Source organism: Nothobranchius furzeri, chromosome 11 (assembly GCF_043380555.1).
Source record: "Nothobranchius furzeri strain GRZ-AD chromosome 11, NfurGRZ-RIMD1, whole genome shotgun sequence".
In the NCBI taxonomy this organism is placed as follows: domain Eukaryota; kingdom Metazoa; phylum Chordata; class Actinopteri; order Cyprinodontiformes; family Nothobranchiidae; genus Nothobranchius; species Nothobranchius furzeri.
In genome coordinates this window covers 34,849,156-34,869,600 of record NC_091751.1, presented here as the reverse complement: position 1 = coordinate 34,869,600, position 20,445 = coordinate 34,849,156, and the positions used below count along the sequence as shown (strand labels likewise).

At 43.5% G+C, this 20,445-nt stretch overlaps 1 protein-coding gene across 19 annotated transcripts in view; it reads left to right on the top strand.

Moving 5' to 3' along the window:
• Nucleotides 1-20,445, top strand: part of dlg1b (discs large MAGUK scaffold protein 1b) — a 123,639-nt gene that overhangs the window by 75,209 nt on the left and 27,985 nt on the right. For 9 of the 19 annotated variants that reach the window (XM_054743688.2, XM_054743679.2, XM_054743673.2 and 6 more), the window contains 2 exons: nt 10,142-10,306; nt 13,483-13,629. In XM_054743688.2, the coding sequence (XP_054599663.2) occupies nt 10,142-10,306; nt 13,483-13,629 (312 nt within the window). The other 10 variants (XM_054743717.2, XM_054743707.2, XM_054743701.2 and 7 more) reach the window with 2 other exon arrangements.

Genomic DNA, 20,445 nt, shown 5'->3' with positions numbered 1-20,445 from the left:
TCCCACGTTCGCGACGTGGTTAGCACCGTTTCCAGGCAATAGCTGGAAATTATAGCTTAAATTTGGTCAAAGTGGCCTTAAAAAAGGTCTTAAAAAGTCTTAAATTTGGCTCCCTTAAACCTGCAGATACCTTGTATGGATTTTCTCTACTCTAAGACTGGTAACATTCATTCACAACTTATTCAGTCTTAACAACATTCATTGCCAGTTCTGTAATTAATTCTCTCCTGATCTGATTTCAGTCTACGTAGATATGCCAAAATCTCTGAAATTGTCTCGCATTCAAAGTGTTCAATATGCAGTCTGGATCCTCTCCCCACAACGCTGGTTAAATTGGCACTACCATCATTACTGCCTCTCATTAACATCATAACTTAACTTGGGCGTGGTTCCATTAAAATTCAAAATCACGATAATTTTACCAACTCTCAAAAACCAAGCTTGTCTATAACTGATCGAAATAATTACAGACTTATTTCAAATCTGCTTTTCATTTCAAAAGTGTTGGAGAAAGTGGTGGCTACTCAACTTCAAGACCACGTTAGTGACAACCATTTGTATGAACAGTTACAGTCTGGGTTCAGAAAAAATCACAGTACTGAATAGGGCTGGGCGATATGGCCAAAAATCAATATCACGATATGTTGAGGATTTCACCTCTAACAATAAATGAACGACAACTACAGTTATGCGCAGAAACAAAAGTTGTCCACTAGATGGGACTGTCAAATTTATTATGTCAAGTAGTGTTGTCAAAAAAATCGATACCTAGATGTAAATCGATACTAAAAGTGGTATCTAAATTAGATATTCCATCCCTGTGGTATTGATATTATGGACTATTATACACAGCCTTCTTCAAGTACGCCGACACGCACGACATCCAGATGCCGTACAGCAGCCTCCGCCTCCCAGACAAACAGAAGAAGAAGACGCCGCATGGCTACATTACAATTTCCCACGCGAGTTGTCTCCAATCCAAGTTTTGTCTGCCAAATAAATAAACAAAAACATAAACAGCGAATTTGGGAGGCGCTTCACAGCCCAACTTAATTGGCATACCAAGTCCGACACGTAGTTGTATATTCATGCTTATGTGCTTAAAGGAAAACTCCCGTTTATTGCAACCCGGACTTAATTTCTAGCATGCAGTACGTTTGTTTACTCACGCTGACAACATTGGTGCTACTTGGATTCCCCGGGGTATTTAGATCCATCTGCGAATCGCCATCAGTGTATATCCATATAACGGGTGCGGACGGGCACCCATGGTGCAGCCTCGAAATAAGACATTATCTGCACCAAAACATCTCAATGTCGAAAGGTTTTGTTAGGAATCATTAACGTGATTCCCCCTGTTCGTTTGGAGCGGGTCTGGGATTTCTAGGCGTGAACAGACTAGCCACGGCTAATCTAACCGGCGCTTTTAATGACGTCACTGCCGTGCGCCAATCTGTTTTTACTAAGATTACCGGTAGATGTACCTTTGTCCTACTGTGGAGAAATTCATTTTCTCCCTTTATTGACCAATAGAGTTTTTCAAGAGTACAGAACAAAACATATGGCATTACATCTTATGACATAAATGCAACTTAAACAGAGTTTAAGCAGCAAAACATCACTGCAAATAGTGTGTATATAGTGAGACAATTCATGATTTAAAGTGTTAACTTTCACCAGTTTTTGTATACACGTTTTAAAAAATGCTGATACTTGAAAGGTTTAAGCACTTTATACACTTAATTCTTAACATTTAATTTTTGTAATATAAATTGAGGAATGTTATTTTTTGAATAAACTTGTTCAATAAATTGGTGTTTTTAAATAGTATCGAAATCGAGTATCGAGTTTTTCTCAAGTATCGAATCGAGTTTGAAATTTTAGTATCGTGACAACCCTAATGTCAAGGTGGTACAGCTTCTTAAAGGGACATGAATGTTGCCAACCAACACACATCTATTTATTTTTTTATTATCAAATTTATTGACATGAGAAAATGTATCTCTGAGTCAAAAATGTCTAACGATAAATTTTCGATTTATTGCCCAGCCCTAGTACTGAAACTACTCTGACTAAAATCACCCATGACCTTTTGATGGCATCACACTCCGGTCTAGTTAGCATATTACTGCACTTGGACTTGATGGCAGCGTTTGACACAATGTCACATCAGATTCTTCTAAAGCGCCTATCCTCCATTGGCATACATGGGACTGCACTTTCATGGCTCAAATCGTACCTTTCTGACTGTTCGCATTTTGTTCAAGTAATACCATACAAATCTCACCTCACGCCTGTGTCATGTGGGGTCCCTCAGTTTTGGGTCCGTTTTTTTTTTTTTTTTTTTATCATCTACATTCTCCTGCTAGGAGAAATCTTTATTAAGTATATTGTAAACTTTCATTGTTACGCAGATGATACTCAACTGTATATCTCTTCTTCATCGGTTGAGTCACTACCTTCTATGACTACAACAAACTGCGTAAGTGAAATACAGACCTGGTTTGCTCATAATCTCTTGAAGCCTAATGGTAATAAAACAGAACTCCTCATAGTAGAACCAAATCTAAAACTGTCAGATCGCACAACTTATCACTCAATATTGATGATACTCCTACTTCATTGTCCGTTCAGGTAAAAGTTTGGGTGTTATCTTAGATAGCACTCTTATTTAATGTGCATGTAAATTGATTGGTTAGGTCTGCGTACTTTAATTTATGCAACATTCATCAGTTACATTCATCCTTGGATATGATTGACACCAAGACTTGTAAATGCCCTGGTTACATCTCGTCTGGACTACTCGCTGGTCTACCACAGAAACTTCTTCACAAACTTCAGTTGGTAGAGAATGCAACAGCACATACCATTACTTGGACACCATCCTCTCAACATATCACTTCCATTCTTGAGGAGCTTCATTGGCTCCCAGTAAGTTACTGCATTGAATTCAAAATATTACTTTTAACTTTTAAAACTCTTAATAACATGCCCCCTGGTTATTTACGTGATGTACTCTGTCTGTATACACCACCATGAACACTTTGCTCAACTTCCAGTAATCTGCTTGTTATACCTCAATTCCGTCTATCCTGTATGGGCCTCAGGTCTTTTGGCTCGCAGGCTCCGTGGTTATGGGAGTACCCCATCAGACATCCATATGGTCTCTTCTATCAACCAGTTTAAATCACCACTGAAAACTCGTTTATTCAGGCAGGCTTTCTCGAATACCTAATGTAACCGTAAAAATTTTCTTGACTATGTACTTCCTGTTATATTATGTAGATTTTAACTAATGTGTCAATGTGCAATGTTCTGGTCTGGTTAATGATCTGGTTCTGGTCGGGTTAGTGAGTCTGGTTCTGGTCCATGACCTTCTGATCCCGGCGGGTCTTAATTAAGTCCAATTGATCGGCCTGATTCTAGCGCTTCTATAGATGCCCTCAATAGATCATGCTGAAAGTTGTGGGCTGCAGCCAGAACCAGCTTCACGTTTTCAGAATCCTAAAAGCTTCAGCAGTTATGACGTTGTCGTTCATTCGTGTAGGATGGATTTCTTGAGTCTTTGGTCAGTTGTGCCTCCTTATTCGCCTTAATTTGGCGCTGTTTGACAGATTTAAGGTGGTATTTTTAGTCCTGGTTCGCTGTGATCGAACTCATGGCTATTTTTAGTCTTGTTCACATTTCAAACATAAAAACTTTTGGCTGTTTTTTTTTTTTCTTTCTAAACTTGATGTTTTAGATCCTAATTTAGACAAAGAACCTCATAAAAATAAATTTTGGCTCCTTTAGAGATTTGACTTGAGTTTTTGATGCAGGTGCTCTGGGTTTGTGTGGTGGCTGGCTGTCTCAGAGCCTTGGTCCTGTTTCTGTCTCTATCTTGGTGGTTCTGACTGGGCTGCTGAGGTCCAGTTTGGTGCACCTGCTTCTTCATGTAGAGATGAGATGCTTTAGGGGAGGTCTGCTCGGTTCCACCTGCACCAGAATAACAGTAGATGAGAGTGGAGAGCAGCAGGTTACCGTCCTGTCCTGAGGCCGTTTAGTTCTGTGTGCTTGGCTTTTAGGGTGATGAGTTATTTATGGGATGTCCTGTAGAAGATGTGCACCAGAAGAGGGTAGAGGAGACTAGGGTTGTAACGGTGTGAAAATTTAACCTCGGTTATTGTGACCAAAATGATCACGATTTTCGGGATTATCGCGGTATTTTTTTAAACCTGTTACATTTTCAGACAACTACGTAAACCCTGTATATCAGGAAAATATTGTCCTCAGTTTGTGCATAAATTTTGCCTAAAATGTGTTATTTTGTAATTATGTTATTTATTTGTTAACATTTTTCCCCTTTAGTCTTTAAAATACCAATATTTGCCTATAACTTCTTATTTTTTGTCTGTTTGATGTCATCATTTTAAAAATATTAGACCAGATGATACTCAGTACTCAAGTAGCCTTCTAATCAGATACTTTTTTTTACCCTTACTTGAGTAATAAACCCTATATCAGGAAAATATTGTCCTTGTTTTGTGTCCTTCCAGTGAGCTTTGCAGATGTGGGAAAATGTCATCAGGCAGTAATCATTGTTAAATTCATAATTATTCTCGGAGAGAGACCAACTCTTATCTGCCCCTGGGAGCCCCGTAATGCATAGCGTCATTTCAACATGGCGGTGTCCGCGACACGGTTTTTATGCAGGCTGCTTTAGCGACTCGTTGCATTCTCCCTCAACCCAAATCCTCGGATCACGCATTTTAGCAAAATCGCTAACGTTAGCTTGCCTTGCGTTGACTGTAGAGTTGTGGGTGATGGTCACGCAGATGTGTCATGAGATTTGAAGCGTTGCTGCCTTTCACAGACACTTTTTCTGCATGTGCTGCTAACAGGATAGCCGTCTTCTATAAACTCCCTCGGCATTCTTCAAATATCCAAAAGATGCCCGTACTTCCGACTTTGTCTTCTTTGAGGGATAATAAATGTCCTGAGTGCTGTCGTCTCCTTCTTTGGCCATCATTTCAGCTTTAGCTTAAAGAAAGTTTTGGCTGTAAACAACGCATGCATGTACCGCCGGCAACTTCAGCAGATGATACGGTGGCTGGTAAGGGTCACCGCGCCTACATCGCAGCCACGGTAATCCACCCAGATAATTTATTTTTTTAAAAACAAGACTGTTATTATTTTTGTCAACTTTTTTACCGGGGTTTACTGCTACACCAGTTACTGTGACAACCCTAGAGGAGACCAAGACAGTACTCTAGAAAGAGCTTAACTTTAATATTTTATATAAATATATAGAAATTTTGTGTGTTTATGTGTGCGCGCGCGCTGCTGCAGTTCTGGTTACAACAGGCTGGATCTTCATTCATTCAAGTAATATGTAGGGTTTAGGAAATTGATTGCTTTAAGAGCTCAATATATATTACCTCTCCTTATGACCAATAAGCTGTGATACTCTATCTAAATATAGAATATCAACCCTGCCTGGTCTTTGTGTGTTTATCAGAAGATTCTAGGATTCTTTATTTATTAAGGTATTGTACACACTTGATTCAGAAAAGAGTCAGGTTTATAAAAGTAAGATTTTATTTTACCACCAACAATTAAAACATGACAGGTTAACTAACATTTACTGTGATGGATGGAACCCGATATGATGTATGAAACCTATGTGTGAATGCGATGTTATCAGAACTTCCGTATCTAGGAGAGCTGAGTTCTGGATGTGAAAGAATTTGGTTTGCGTTAAGCTATGAAGATGATTATTATCAAAAACACATCAGACACAATCTGTCATGTCTACATACCCACTCGAAGACCCTCGTGATAGATCTGGAATGTCAGTCCTCGGACTTCCAGGCACCGAGGTCCGTAGAAGAAACTGCGGCACTACTGGACCTGTCTTAGAGTTGTCTCCAGGTCACAACAGACGGATGGAACCGCACATCTGGCAGACTCTTAAGGACTCTAAACAATATCAGCTTGTTCTGCAGGAACTGTTTGCTGTATCAGCTTTGCAGGTGCAAAAATATTTTGACGAGGTGTCAAAAGCTTTGATGGGTTAAAGAGGTTTTTGCTTCAGATGGCCAGTCTGAAGCTTTTCTCAAGAACTGCTGAATCACCAAGTGGTCCAGTTTTAATGTTCTCATGTTATGATTTGTGTAGCCAACCAGAGGTTGACAAGTTGAGGAATATTACCAAGGCAACTCAGAAACATGCCTTCTTTGATACCGGATGCTCTGTTCTGGGGTAAAGGGCTATTTATGTGTCACGCGTTTAACTTTACTTTGTTCTTGTATGAGTGCAAATGGTGATGACTTTGTCATATAAACATGCTGAAACATATTTCAATCGCTGTAATCTTAACATAACATTCATTTCAAACTTCAATCGTTGAGCACAGATTAATGAAAGCATTTCATTATATTATAATTATTATAAGTAGCAGTAAACAAACATTTATTTGATGATTATCTAGCTTATAAGATTTAGAAGTTCATGTTTAATTTAGGAAATCATTCTTTGATTTAGCAACTGATCCGAGCTGTGAGTGTTCACTTATTCAGAGGCATGAAGAATCCTGTAGGACGATAAGGGAAGCTTGAACCTTGAGGAGAGAACATTATTGTTGACAATTTGTTATCTGTTCAGAGCTGCAGAGAGGCTCTGAGCTCCAGCTGATGGGATGAAGGCAGACTAATTTAAAGGGAACGCATGCAGTCTCGTGTCTCCTTTTTGACCAGATTTTGAATGGGCAAACTGTACCTAAAAACTGACCATTGCTCGACGTTACAAATGGTGCTCAAATAAGATTAGTGATAATAATCATACTCTAGTAAAAATAAAAAAATACAAGGCAATAAATTAATTCCAAAAAGTTACTGCGCTCTTCTGACAGTGATGGATCCGATTCCTCACTTAACTCTTTTTCTGTTCTACCTCTTCTGAAACACACACACACACACACACACACACACACACACACACACACTAGGATGAAATCTGCTGTGACCCTGCTCACTGGGGTATGGAGGTGGAGTTTACATGTTTGTAGTGGTAATAACATGTTTACTCTCACTGGTTCCTGTGCAGGTGGTTTTAATGAGTTATTCTGTTGGTACACACATCCAAGTGACCAAACTGGTCCCATAGTCATGATTATGCTGGTGGTGGTCGGAGGGACTGGTGGCGCCCGTGCTCGGCAGCCTCATCTCTGTCAGTGCGCCCCAGGGGAACTTTGGCTACATTGTAGCTCATCCCCAGCGTGTGAATGTGTGTGAATGGGTGATGGACTGATTGTGTTGTAAAGGGCCTTGGAGGAGGGGGTTCCAGGACTCTAGAAGGTGTTTTATCAAATACAGGCCATATATCACACACTGGTGAAATTACATCTCTGCATGTGGCCCATCCCCGTGGGGAGCGGTGAGCTGCAGCTGTGGCTGTGCTCAGGAACTATTTGGTTGTTTAACCCCTAATATCTATGTGATGGGAAGGAGGGAGGCTTTGGGTCCCATTGTTAAAGCCTTTGGTATGACCCAACTGGGATTTGAACCCCATTCTACCAGCCTCCGGGTGGACACTCTACCACTAGACCACTGAGAAGGTGGGCCAAAATACCCAATCTGCTCTTGTCCCAAGTCTTTTGGAAATGGGTTTGGAATATGTAAGATGTGTGATGTTTCAGTCAACGGTGTCACACATATGACTTCATGTAGGTGGGATGCTGTTTGTCCTGGGTAGGGACGAGATGTCATCATGTATGGGTCAAAGTGCATCCACCCTCCCCTAAAAAGGCTGCTGCTGGATGTCGTGTTGGTAGTAAAACATAGTTTCCAGGTAGTTAAGGAAGTAAATTCTACTCTAGGTTTCCTGTAAAATAATCTGTTTTAAACTTTAACCTCAAAAGAAGATTACAGCTGAAGCATCTGTTCTGCTCCTGTCAGAGGGAGCGAATCAGACTCCCCTCAGACACAAACATTAAGCGTTTCCTCCTCCTGATCGAGGAGTTCTCTGTTACATCTTCTCCTCTTCATCAGTAAACCTTCCTCCTGCTTAGCATCCTGCTCCATCCCCTCCACTGTGTCACTCCTATTTATAGCAGCATTTGGCAGGCAGGAGTCGGCGTTGTGCCGCCTCTTCCTTCTCCTTGACAGCTCTGAGAGAGGAGGAGGAGGAGGCTCTGCTCAGACACTCTGAGAGGAACCTCCTCTCTGCTTCCTACATTTGTTCTGAGTGTTTTCAGCTTGTGATGCCTTCACTGACACTTTCAATTCTCACATCTGAGTGTTTATAGTGAACACCAGAACCAGGGATGTGTATTTTTGAAATTCTGGTGATACGATACATATCACGATACAGGGGAGACGATACAATATATCACAATATATTGCGATACATTCAGTCAGACGTTACAAGCAATTTTTTTTACTGAATTTATTGTAAGAATGTTCAATAAACAGTCAAATCTGATACGTAACATGTTTAACATGAGGTATCTGAACCGTGATGGAGGGATTTACATTTCAATGGTGGAAACAAAACCCGTCGCACACTGCTGCCAACTAGCGGGTGACGAGTGAATTACACAAAACAAAAAGAAAATACACAAATGTTTGCATGTAAATTCTTTCAAGAATTAGATACACGGCTTTTGAATATTGATATAATATTGCTGGAAAAAATATCACGATATATTGCCATATCGATATTTCCGATACACGGCTTTTGAATATCGATATAATATTGCTGGGGAAAATATCACGATATATTGCCATATCGATATTTTCTTACATCCCTAATCAGAACCAAGTCATATTCAGCCTCACCAAGACGGTCGGCCCTGTCCCTTCCTGCTCCTCCGGCCCTCCATCTGCTGCTCTGTGGTTGAGTTTTCCTCTGAGTCGAGTCGAACAGGAACGTTTTAGAATCTGAGAACGTCTCGGCATCGTCAGCATGAAACCCCAGGTTAGGCTGGTCTCGTCTGGAATCAGAAGATTCCACGAGCTGAGGAATTCTTTGAGGACTTGTTTTGTATCTTCCAGTCTTTGGCTGTGTAGTGTCGTGTGAGGCTCATGTAGGGGTCTGATGTTTGGCTTGTTCACATGTCCACGATAAACGCAAAAATGAAGATGGTGCATTAGACACTTCAGTACGGACCACTTCAGTTAAATCAGCCAAGGCCATGGGCAGCGCCAGGGATTTTTACCTGCAGTAGCTTGGTGAGCTGTTGCTGCTCTCCATTGGTGCAGACTGGGGGGTTCCCTATCAGCGTACCGGGTTGACTGAGAGGCCCAGCTTTACTACCCGAAGTAGCTGAACAACACTTGAGAGAATCATTTGAAGATGAATAATAACAAAGGTACATACATGTACACATAAGCAGTAAGCTAGTATATTAAACAAGGTTCTTTTAGCTTCGGACATGAAGGTGTTTCGAGTTACCTTTACATATTTCGACCGTCTTCTGCGGTCTTCTTCAGAAATGTCACGGGTGTTTGTGTGACGCGTCTTTATCAGCTGTTCTTCTGGCTGGCTGGTCTTTGGAGAGGACCGCACGCAGACAACGGTCTAAACATGTAAAAGGTAACTCGAAACGCCTTCATGTCCGAAGCTAAAAGAACCTCGCTTAATATTTAAAACGAGGACATAAAGAACATTGTAAAGGAGTAAGCTAGTATTGTAACCTTCAACCACTAAAAAACACAAATAAAAAAAGAAGAACTTTGGTTCCAACACTATGCAGCCTACGGCTGTGTAACTCTGGTGTTGCATTGGTGTTGTTGTGTGACAGCATAGTGCCAGTAGAGCTTAAACTGAGGAGTTACACACTTACTGAGGGGATGCAAGATCCACACTAGCGTTCTGTTGGATTGCTGGGAACTTTCTACAGCTGAATGAAGATAAGACTGAGATCCACCCTCTTGGTCAGCTTGCTTCTCACACCAGACCCTCTTTTGAGAATCTTGGTGTGACCTTTGACCCAGCTGTTCACTTTGATCTCTTGGGCCCGGATGAGTTCTGGTAAAGCTGGACCCGACCTAACGGACCTCCTGCATGTTTTCATCACGTGACCTGTAGAAACGGCGCCCCCTTCTGGTGGGGTTTTCTACCTGTGAGATGATGCTGAGCATTTGTTCTTGTTGTTCCGCAGAAGTACCGGCACCACGATGAAGACTCCTCCCCCCAGGAGCACAGCTCCCCCCAGCTCACGGAGGAGGCGGGGGGCCCGGAGCTGGTCCAGGTAGCAGAGAAGAACCTCTCCCAGATCGAGAACGTGCACGGATACGTCACCCATGCTCACATCTCACCTATGAAGGTAGGGGGCGGAGTCTCTGACACTGCTGTTTTCAGGTCTACTCAGAGCTCCTGATCCAGAACCTAATTAGTCTAGGTCTGGGTCAGGAGTTCTGGACTGGGTCAGGAGTTGAATCTTCTGTTTCTCTTCCATCTGTGTGTTCTGGCTGGTTTAGATGTGGATTAAACATGTTTGTGTTTCTGTCCATCGACCAGACCCGTTTGCTCAGATCGCACATTTTGTGTGTGAATAAACCAGCTGATTGGAGCTGCGTGACCTCTGACCTTTAGTGCTATCTGTGTAGCTCTTGAAGCTGCTCTGAAGCTTTCTCAATGGTCCATCCATTCAGAACCGACTGGGATCTGTTCCTAGAAACACAAAGACACTCCTGGATACCCAGGTGATGTTTGATCAGTGTTTTAATGATGTCACAACCGCTGACAGCTGAACACCTGGGGCCTCATTTGTCAAACTCATCCTTACTAAAACTACCAATCCAGGAAATAGTTACGCAAACATAGACCGCCCATCTAATGCTCACATCTGATCTTTGGTGGTTGTTCACATCATAATTGCGATACTTTTCAGAGAAGTTCTGTTCAGGTTTTAGGTCCCGCCATAGCACTGAAACTGCCCTACTTAGTTTTCAATGATTAGTTTTTATCTTTAGACTCTGGCGCCCTCCTGCTGTTAGACCAGAAGGCAGCATTTGATACGGTTGACCATGACATCCTCTTGTCTAGGGCTGCTCGATTATGGCAAAAAAGATGATCACGATTATGTTGACTGAAAATTATTTAAGACGATTCTTTAATTAATGCTGATTTTATTGATTGATTTCAGAGAGCCATTTCTTTAGTGACGACACATTTCCCTTTCCTAATCTCCGGAGTGCAGGCTGAGTGTTTTGCTAACCTGTTGGAAATGTCGCCGACAGTTATCCATAAAGTATCTAAGGGTTACCAGAAGTGTTTCTAGGTTGTTCTCTAGGTACCTTAGGATTTAAAAAGTTAAGAACAGGTTCTGAAAAGCTGTTAAGAATAGAAACAAAGTCGTTAAGTTGGCAAGACTGAGTTATCGTTCAAACTCAAATTGTAATTGTGATTAAAATTTGGTTAATTGGGCAGCCAACACGTCACGGTTGAACTGCTGTGTAGGTCGAAGGGTGCTGCTCTCCAGTGGTTTTGCTCCTGTTTGTTTGGCAGATGTTTGTATATAAACATGGACCCCTACAGATCAGAAAGGGCCTCTTTTTAATACGGCGTGCCTCAGGGCTCTATCCTAGTTCCTCTGCTGTTCGCCCTGTACATTCTGCACTTGGGGTTTTTCTTCCTGAAACATAATGTCTCTTTTCATTATTTTTTTTTTTTTGCTGATGATTAGCAAATTTATCAATCTATAAAATCAGGAGCAGATTCTCTCAACTGTGCCGGTGTTGGTAAATGACTTTTTCAAACAAAACAAGGATAAAACAGAAACTTTTGGGAATTTTGCTTCTCCGGAACTCTTACAGGACAGGTCAGTGCTGCTGTTAGTTTTGTGTGTGTGTGTGTGTGTGTGTGTGTGTGTGTGTGTGTGTGTGTGTGTGTGTGTGTGTGTGGTGTTCGTGCATGTGTGTGGTGTGGTGTGGATGAGGCGTGTGTGTGTGTTTGCATGTGTGTGTGTGAGGGTCTATAATGTGTCTGAAAATGTGTCCCAAAATAAATATTTTACCAGGTCCAAAGTTCGCCTGCAGTTGCCACATTTTTCATCCAGTCACAGTTTTCCAACCACGTTTAGCAGCTTTGTGAGGAGCCCCTGAGGTTTAACCTGTTCAGTCTGAGCTCCTGGAGGTCAGACCAGAGAGCTCAAACTCCATCTGAAGGTTTCAAGAACTTCCTGATGAATTAGTTTTAATATGAAACGTTTGGTGTGATCAGATTTGATTCGGAGCGACTCAACTCGCCGCCCTTCGCCGCTTTCATAACACCTGATGTGGAAACGATTTTGTATCACCTGCTTCCTGTCAGCTGTTTGTGGCTCAAATCTCAGGTTGTTTTTATGTTGCTGCTTTTTGTTGTTTAGGTCTGAGAGGTACAGGTGCATCATGGGAAGTGAGTTTCAGGCTTGAGCTGCTCGAACTGGTTCTGATGTTGAGTTTTAGATCAAACTGGTTCCATAACCACCGCCATCTAAAGATAACGCCTTTTCAGCTGATTTCTGTGGCGAAACGCTCAGACAACTGATGTGATATTACATTAGCCGGGAGGACAGCCTCAGATCAGATCATCTCTGAGGACAGACAGAAAGCTCCATCAGGCTTTGCTGCTGCCATGTGGTGGATCGTTGACACTGCAGCTGATAGGAAACCGTCAGTTTTCACCTGGTGTGTGTGTGTGTGTGTGTGTGGGTGGGTGGGGGGTCCTTCATTTTAAACAGAACCAAGAACCTGATTGGACTCGGTTCTAACATGGTTTGGTTCTGTTGTTTGTGAGGTTCATCAGTCGCTGTGATCTCAGGGATTTTCTCTTCATTGTCCTCGTCAGGTCTTTGTTGGACCCGTCAGCTAGTCTCTGTTGAATCCCACTGGCTGCGTCCTGTCCTCCTGCTGCTGCTCCTTGTCCTCTTGCTTCTTCTCTTACTGTCTGACTTCTTCTGTCTCTGTCTTCTGTTCTTCAACATAAACCTTCTCCTGTCATACTCTGACCTCCGTGTTAGACCAAGAGTTCTTGTTCAGGCTACTAATGAACCTTGCGGGGTGTTCTGGGTGTGTTCCTCTCTTCAGGTCTTGTGTACGGACCCAAACCACTGACTCAGTCCTGCTGGTCTAGGACTGGAGGCGGTCTCTGAAACACAGTTGGAACAGATAATCTGCACAATTTTCTAAATCCCCCAGACTGGTTCTGGATCCCCGAGCCAGCCCTCCTGGTGTCTGAGGTGTTCTTCCACACATCTGATTGAAAGGAGGATGCGGATTGTCAACCTTCACAAACATCACTGGTTTGAGTCCGTACATGGATCTGGTTCTGAGGAGAACCTGAAACCACAATTTGACCTGATCTCCTGATGTTCCTCCAGACCAACGATAGAGGAGGAAACTGAATCCAGAACCACTTTAGTAGATATGAAGTTCTCCTCCAGATCAGACCCAGAACCTAATTTGCCTTCGTCTCCTTCATGCTGTTGACCCCTGCGAACCTCCACCCCATCTCCTGTAGGTGGCGTCTCTGGATTGTGTCTTTGATGGTTCCTCGTTAGGACGCCTTCACTCGGAGCTCCCCTCCCCTACGTCGTCCACTCTCTTCCCCCATGGAGAGGACAGCCCCCTCCCCTCCTGTTCGTTCAACCCCTACCCCCCAATCCAGGTAAACCCTGTCCCCGCCTTCCCCTCTACAGGCTCCACCCACTCTGTAAAGAGATGGATTGTAGTCTGCAACTTATCTAGATGTTTCTTTAAACTTAGAAAAGAGTTCTGATTTGTTAGTGGTACCGACCCCTGATTTTGGATCAGATCCTGGATTGCACAGGATCCGATCCGTGGTCCGGGCTTGGATCTGATCAGCCTTCAAGTATCTTCTTTAATCTGTTGAGCTTTACTTTCATCAAATCAGCGTTCAAATCTGTTGGAACACACTGATCAGCAGGACAGGATTCTGTCATCAGGGTTAGCTTAGCCTGGAGCAGATATCAGAACCTCCTCCATCAACCTCCACCTGCAGTAACGCCATCAGAGAGGATGGAGCGCTCCTCTGTTTCATCATCCCTTCACTTTTTATCTCTGCAATGTCGCTCTCATCTGCAGCGCCATGGCAACTCCAGACAAAATCTTGGCTGGATGATGATGGGGCTAAACCTGCAGAAGGACAAGGACAGATTTAGTGGTGTGTGCGCGCGTGTGTGTGTGCGTGCGTGTGTGTGTGTGTGTGCGCGTGCATGTGCAAGTGATGTATTTTTAGCTCCAAGACTAAAGACTGATTCTTCTCCTTCTTGGTCTGCATCATGTAGGATGGCTGAGTGCGGGGCATGGACAGAGATTATAATGTAAAACAGAAATGACGGGTGTCATAAATAAACTCTTCAGTATATAATAATTTTTTTACCTAATAGTTAATTGCAGACTCGTTTGTGGATTAATCGCTCAAGTTTTTCTGCTAAACCTTTAAAATAGAGTCAGAATTTTTAACCACTCATCTTGTTTTAAGGCATTTTGATCATTTTTGACCGATGTTTGTTTTAACGTTGGTTTCTGTTGGAAACATCAGATTTTATTTCATTCGTCTTTGAGCCATTAGGGTTAATTTGTCTATATTTTACTTATTTAACTGTAAGCTATGTTTAATAAATTAGCTTCAATGAGTGTTCAGTTAATAGAACACAACTTAAAACCTTTTAAAGGTGCGTGGTGTAAGAATGAAGGTAGAATGACACCTTGTGGTCAGATTTAGGTGCTGCTTTCTATGCTTATTAACTAAATGTCACATTCTCACTCCCATTGTGTGAGTTTCAGCTGTTGTCGGTTACAGATCAGCACCAGAAGATTCTAGATGAAAAGCAAAGTAGAGTCATTAGATAAATGCTTTGTCATATCTGATATTGGCACTCTTGGATGTTTTACGGTAGGGAGCACTTACTGCGTGTATTACAGTAGTTTGTCTCCGGCATTAGAGTAGTTTGCTGTCTTGTTGTTAGCTTGCAGTTATCGTTCTGAATGACTCATTAAAGGAGGGTCAACGCCTCGATTCACTCATTCACTTCACACACACATTTCATTGTAATATCCAGCTGCTGGTCAGTGAAAAAGCAGCTTGACATATTTTTAGAGCCAACTACATTCTTCTAATTTACCGTTAGCATTGTTAGCTCAACGTTAGCCTTTAGTAGGGCTGCTTGATTAGGGCAAAAATTATAATCACAAATATTTTGTTTTAAAATAAGATCTTATTATTTTTAGCATGATCTTATGTTTGCATCAAACACAACTTATTGAACATTAACAGTGGCTTTCAAATGCTGCTTTTAGGATTTGAGACTTGACTCAAATCAGCAAATTATTTTTTAAACCTTGACTTAAAAATTGAGACAGAGTTCTTCCGTGGGAATGAAACAAAAAGTGCAAACACTGATAAATAACAAGAGATACACATTTGCAATATAAAAGTACACACACCTATGTATTGAAATTCAAGAACCTGCGGCATAATTTAGTCCTGTGCAGCGGTTCCATAGCCGAGTGTGTACTTGCCTGACCTGCCAGACTCATCCTCTGTTTAATTTTACACGGAGAACCCTAACCTCCCATAAGGAAGCATGGGGCTGGCTGGTCAGGCTAAGTGTGGACAGCGGCATCATCAGATTTTTTTTTTTTTTTTTTTTTTTATCTTTTATTTCATTCACAATGATGAATTATCCATATTTTGGAGCATGAGAAGACAGTTAACTGTGTGTATTAAGCTGGCTGTGTGAGAGTTAAAATGCCTTATATGTATAAAATTCCCATCCCACCCTCTGCGGGTGGTCTCATCCATCCAAGCTCGGGTCCTCTACCAGAGGCCTGAAAGCTTGAGGGTTCTGCAGTATCTCAGCTGTTCCTAGATCTCCTCTTTTCTGGACTGAGATGTCTTTCCTGGGATCTGCTTTAGCCACTCCTCCAGTCTGAGGGTCAGTGTCCTGATGACCACGGGCACCACCGATGTCTTCACTCTCCAGGCTTTCTCTATTCCCTGAGACCCTGGTGCTTCACTAGTGTCTCGTGTTTCTTTATCCTGATGTTGCATCACTTATCACCACAACAACTGCCCTCTGTTGTTTGTCCACCACCACAATGTCCAGTTGGTTCTCTATCACCATGTTGTCAGTCTGGATTTGGATCTCCCAGGAGCTTGGCTCTCTCGTTCTCTACCACCTTAGTGGGGGGGTTACCCACTTTGACCTTGGGACCTCCAGTCCATACTCTACACAGATGTTCCTGGACATGATGCCAGACACTTGGTTGTAGTATTCCACGGATGCTTTCGCTGCCAGTATCTTACACCCTGCAGTTATGTGGTGAATTGTCTCAGGGGTCTCTTTGATAGCCTACATCTTGGGTCTGGTCTGGTAGATCCTGGCCTCTGGTGTTCAGGGCCTGTTCCTGTGCGGCCATGATGAGTGCATCTGTGCTGTCCTTCAGACCAGCTCTTTCTAGCCATTGGTAGGATTTCTTGATATCAGCCACTTCAGTTATCTGTCCATGGTACATCCCATGTAGGGGTTTGTCCTTCCGACAATGGTATTTTCAGCGTCTCCTCTGTTCGACATTGTCTGAGACATTCACTGAGCACATCATCTCTTGGGGCCTTGTCCTTGATGTACTTATGGATCTTGCAGGGTTTCCCCCAGCGCTTTATAAGCCTGGCGGTCCACCAGGCTTTGCTTGGCCACCCACCAGGCTAAGCGTCATGCCCCGCCCCACTCCCCGACCCTACCGTGTCCGCTGACATGAACGGCGCAATGAAACTAGAGCCCTCCATCAGCTGATACCGGTGAGAAACGGCAGCGGAACATGTGCAACCCCCCGCCCGCTCTCACGGAGGAGCGCTGCATGCAACAGTTCAAATCGAATGGCGCCATCTTGGCAGGCAGTAGCCTGCATCTAGGCTATTTGTTATTGTCAGAAAAGTCAATCAAATGGGAAATATGGTAGATTTCTGTTGTGCCCCAGGATGCCAGAACAGACGCGGATGAGATAAGGGAAGAGCCTTGTACAGGATTCCACAAGATCCGGAACGCCGCAAACGTTGGATCATATTTTTTAGAAGCTGGTAGGAATATCCGTTTATTTCATTTGTAAGGACACTTTTAAAATTAATTATTTCAAACTGTATTTACTCCCAACATTTTACATGATGACACACATAAAAGGTGCCTAGATTGAAGTTGCATCTCCTGGCAGAATGAGTGATCAAATCTGTAACTGTGGCTCGTTACAGTCAGAAATGTTGCTTGTCGCAGTTTTGCACCTTTGGCATCTAAAGAGTTGACAGTTCAGTTTCACAACTATGTTTTAAGAAAATGCTGAAGTTATTTTTCTGAGGTTTACGAACGCACACGACGTTTCACACAGAGATAACCTTGCAACGGGCTGTTGCTAATGGTAACAAAAATCTCCACTTACCCTCCCGGTGACAACAGCGCTGTCCTTTTCAGGAAGAATCCAGATCAGGATACCGACAACAAACCCAGATTGATTCCATTTTTGTCCCTCCAGGCTTTTATATGCTCTTAGCAATGCTCCGGAGTAAGACGAGGGAACATTAGCAAGGAAATTATAAATGTCAGGGTATCTCAATTCCGGTAAGAGGTCCGCACCGAAAGCTTCTGACGTTTTTAAAGTATCCCAGGGGCATGGTAAGGGTCGGAGATGTTTAGTCTATTTCATTTCTGACTATATAAAACAATTTCTTCTATTTTAAAGTGTGAAGTAAACTTCGATGGAGTAAAATCCAAGCCGATCCCGTTCATTTTGTTTACCTTTGTTGCCTGCCAACATGGCGTCTACTCTCTGAGAGTCACGGGACGTCCGGAGCTCTATAGTGCTGTGTTTTAGGATGACAGATCTTGGTTCTTGGCTGACTAGCCATTAGTACAGACAAACTGTTAGCTTGAACTGATATTAGCTGCTGATTTAAACACTTAAAAAGCTCCAATAGCACAATAAACCGTTGCCATTCTCATCTCTAGAGGGGTCTGAAAACTCACTAAAAACTAGTAAAGATGCTAAGCTAGCAATGCTTCTCAATGACTTCACCCATTTCTCTGCATAGAGCCTGTTCAGGAATTAGGTGAAATGAAATCCTGCTAATTAGCCTTGAGATTTGCTGACCGTTGCTGTCCGGTTTCCATGGTGATGTGGATGGGTCAGACCTGGTTTACTCGGGCCCGGGTCAGATCAGAACCAGGGGACTGGACTGGGTTGTTTCTTGTTTCACGTAGAGAAACAAACGTAAACTTTTCGAGTAAATCCTACCTTTAGTTTCTACATTTTATGGTTTTATCTTCATAACTGACAGATTTTTCTCTAAGGGCTCGTTTTGCTCCTGGTCTCCTTATCTCTGCTTCCTTACGAAGGAGCAGTCGTGACACCTCCTCCTCTGATCTCCACACTGTCATTCAAAACCGGATTATTCAGCGTTTTCCCTGGCCGAGTGTCCCCCGTCGATTGGGTTTGGGGTAGTGGGCTGAAGTGGGACAAAGGTCAGCTGGTCCGACCCCGCGGTAGACTGACAGCCAGGAGGAGGAGGAGGAGGAAGGAGTTGCGTGATGTTTTCAGACTGCAGAGAGATCAGAGGACGTCAGCCCTGCAGTCTGTTGTTGCTGTTCTCCTTAGACAGACGGAGGCTGCTCCGTCTCCACCTCCACCCGCCGAAGCAATGATCTCTCACCTGCCAAGCGTCTCCTGACATCGCTGCCTCAGCGCTCCTCCTGAAGCAGCACCTCCTCCTGCTCCATTGCAGCCTTCTTGGTTGTGTCTGAGAGGAGGGAGAGTAGGGAGCTAAGCCCCCTCCCATTATCTGCTCTCCAGGCAGCACCACCTCTGCCCCCCCTCACAGCCTGCAGCAGGAGCGGGAGGAGGCGACACACCACTTCCACAGCAGCAGGAGCAGCATGCTGAACTCCGTGTGGTACGCTAAGAAGATGGGCCGCCGCATCATGGGCACCCTGAGGAGGACCAAACGGCTCCACCGCTGCCTGCTGGTAGGTCTCCCTGCTCCCCCCCTCCCTCAGTGATGGAGGTGCTGCACCAGGAGCAGCCACGCTTCCTCCTGCTGCGAGTCAGCTGCGTCATGTGATCCATCCGGATTCATGTCTGAGCCAGAAGCCGTCTGTGTGTGACATGTGTGTAACTGCTTGTTAGTGTGTGTGTGTGTGTGTGTGTGTGTGTGTGTGTGTGTGTGGTGGTGGTGGGTTGATCTCACATAAACCCACTGAGACTCCCGTGTGGAAAAGAGAACGCAGCAGGTAGGCGGTCGGTGCCGAGCAATCCGTCACGCGTTCCAGATGTGGAGTTGCATCAACAGCAGCATCTTGTTGGGATGTGAGGATCCCTCTCTGGCACATGCCTGGCTGGCGTTGCCTAGCAACCTCTAGGCTCCTGACACGCTGAGCTCCTGCAGCAGCTCTGGTTCATACGCATGATCACATTCACACGCCTCACCACAGCCGTGTTCCCTGTCCTTAATCTGCAGAAATAAAACCGTCCAGTTCTCCTGATTCCAATCGGTACAGTCAGCACTTCGTTCAAATGTTCTGATTACGACCCACATCTGCTGCTGATGGGTCTTATTTAATATAGGAGCTGTTTGCCTGGTTCTGGTCCTATCTGCTGGTACCAGTTGGTTCTGGTTCTGACTCTACATGGACGTTTTGGAGGCTATGTTAGCTGTGTTAGCTCTGTGATGTGCCTGTTCTGTCTGGGTTTTAGAATCTCAGCACCTGGTTAAGTTCAGTCCTGGTTCTGATCCAGTCAGAGTTGTAAAGGTCCAAACTGGAAGAAGTGGTGCTAAGCAGCTCTGAAACAGAACTGGACTTCATCAGGATGTAGTTTTCATCCAGACCCAGAGTTTGACCTGGTTCTGTGGAGACGGACACGAGAAACAAACAAGTTTCTTTAAAAAGCCCCGAGACCGTTTTCTTACCAGACAACAGGCTAGCTGTTTTATCATTAGCTGCTACAGGAGGGGCGGCTGTAGCAGTAGCTGTGATGTTAGCAGGATGCTAACAGTGAGACATTACTGGAGGGTCCTGACCCAGACCGTAGGAACCTCTCAGAGAAAACCTTCTAGTCAAAGCGTTTCTCGGTTCTGTCCCTTTAAAATCAAGCTGCTTGGTTTGGATGTTTGGGAGTAGAGCAGCTGCTCCTTCTGCCTGGAAAAGTGGTGTTACTGTACTCCCACATACAGGTGCTGGCCAGTAAATTAGAATATCATCAAAAGGTTGAAAATATTTCAGTAATTCCATTCAAAACGTGAAACTTGTACATTATATTCATGCAATGCACACAGACCAATGTATTTCCAATGTTCATTACATTTAAATTTGATATTCATAAGTGACAACTAATGAAAACTCCAAATTTGGTATCTCAAAAAATTAGAATATTCTGAAAAGGCTGAATATAGAAGACACCTGCTGCCACTCTAATC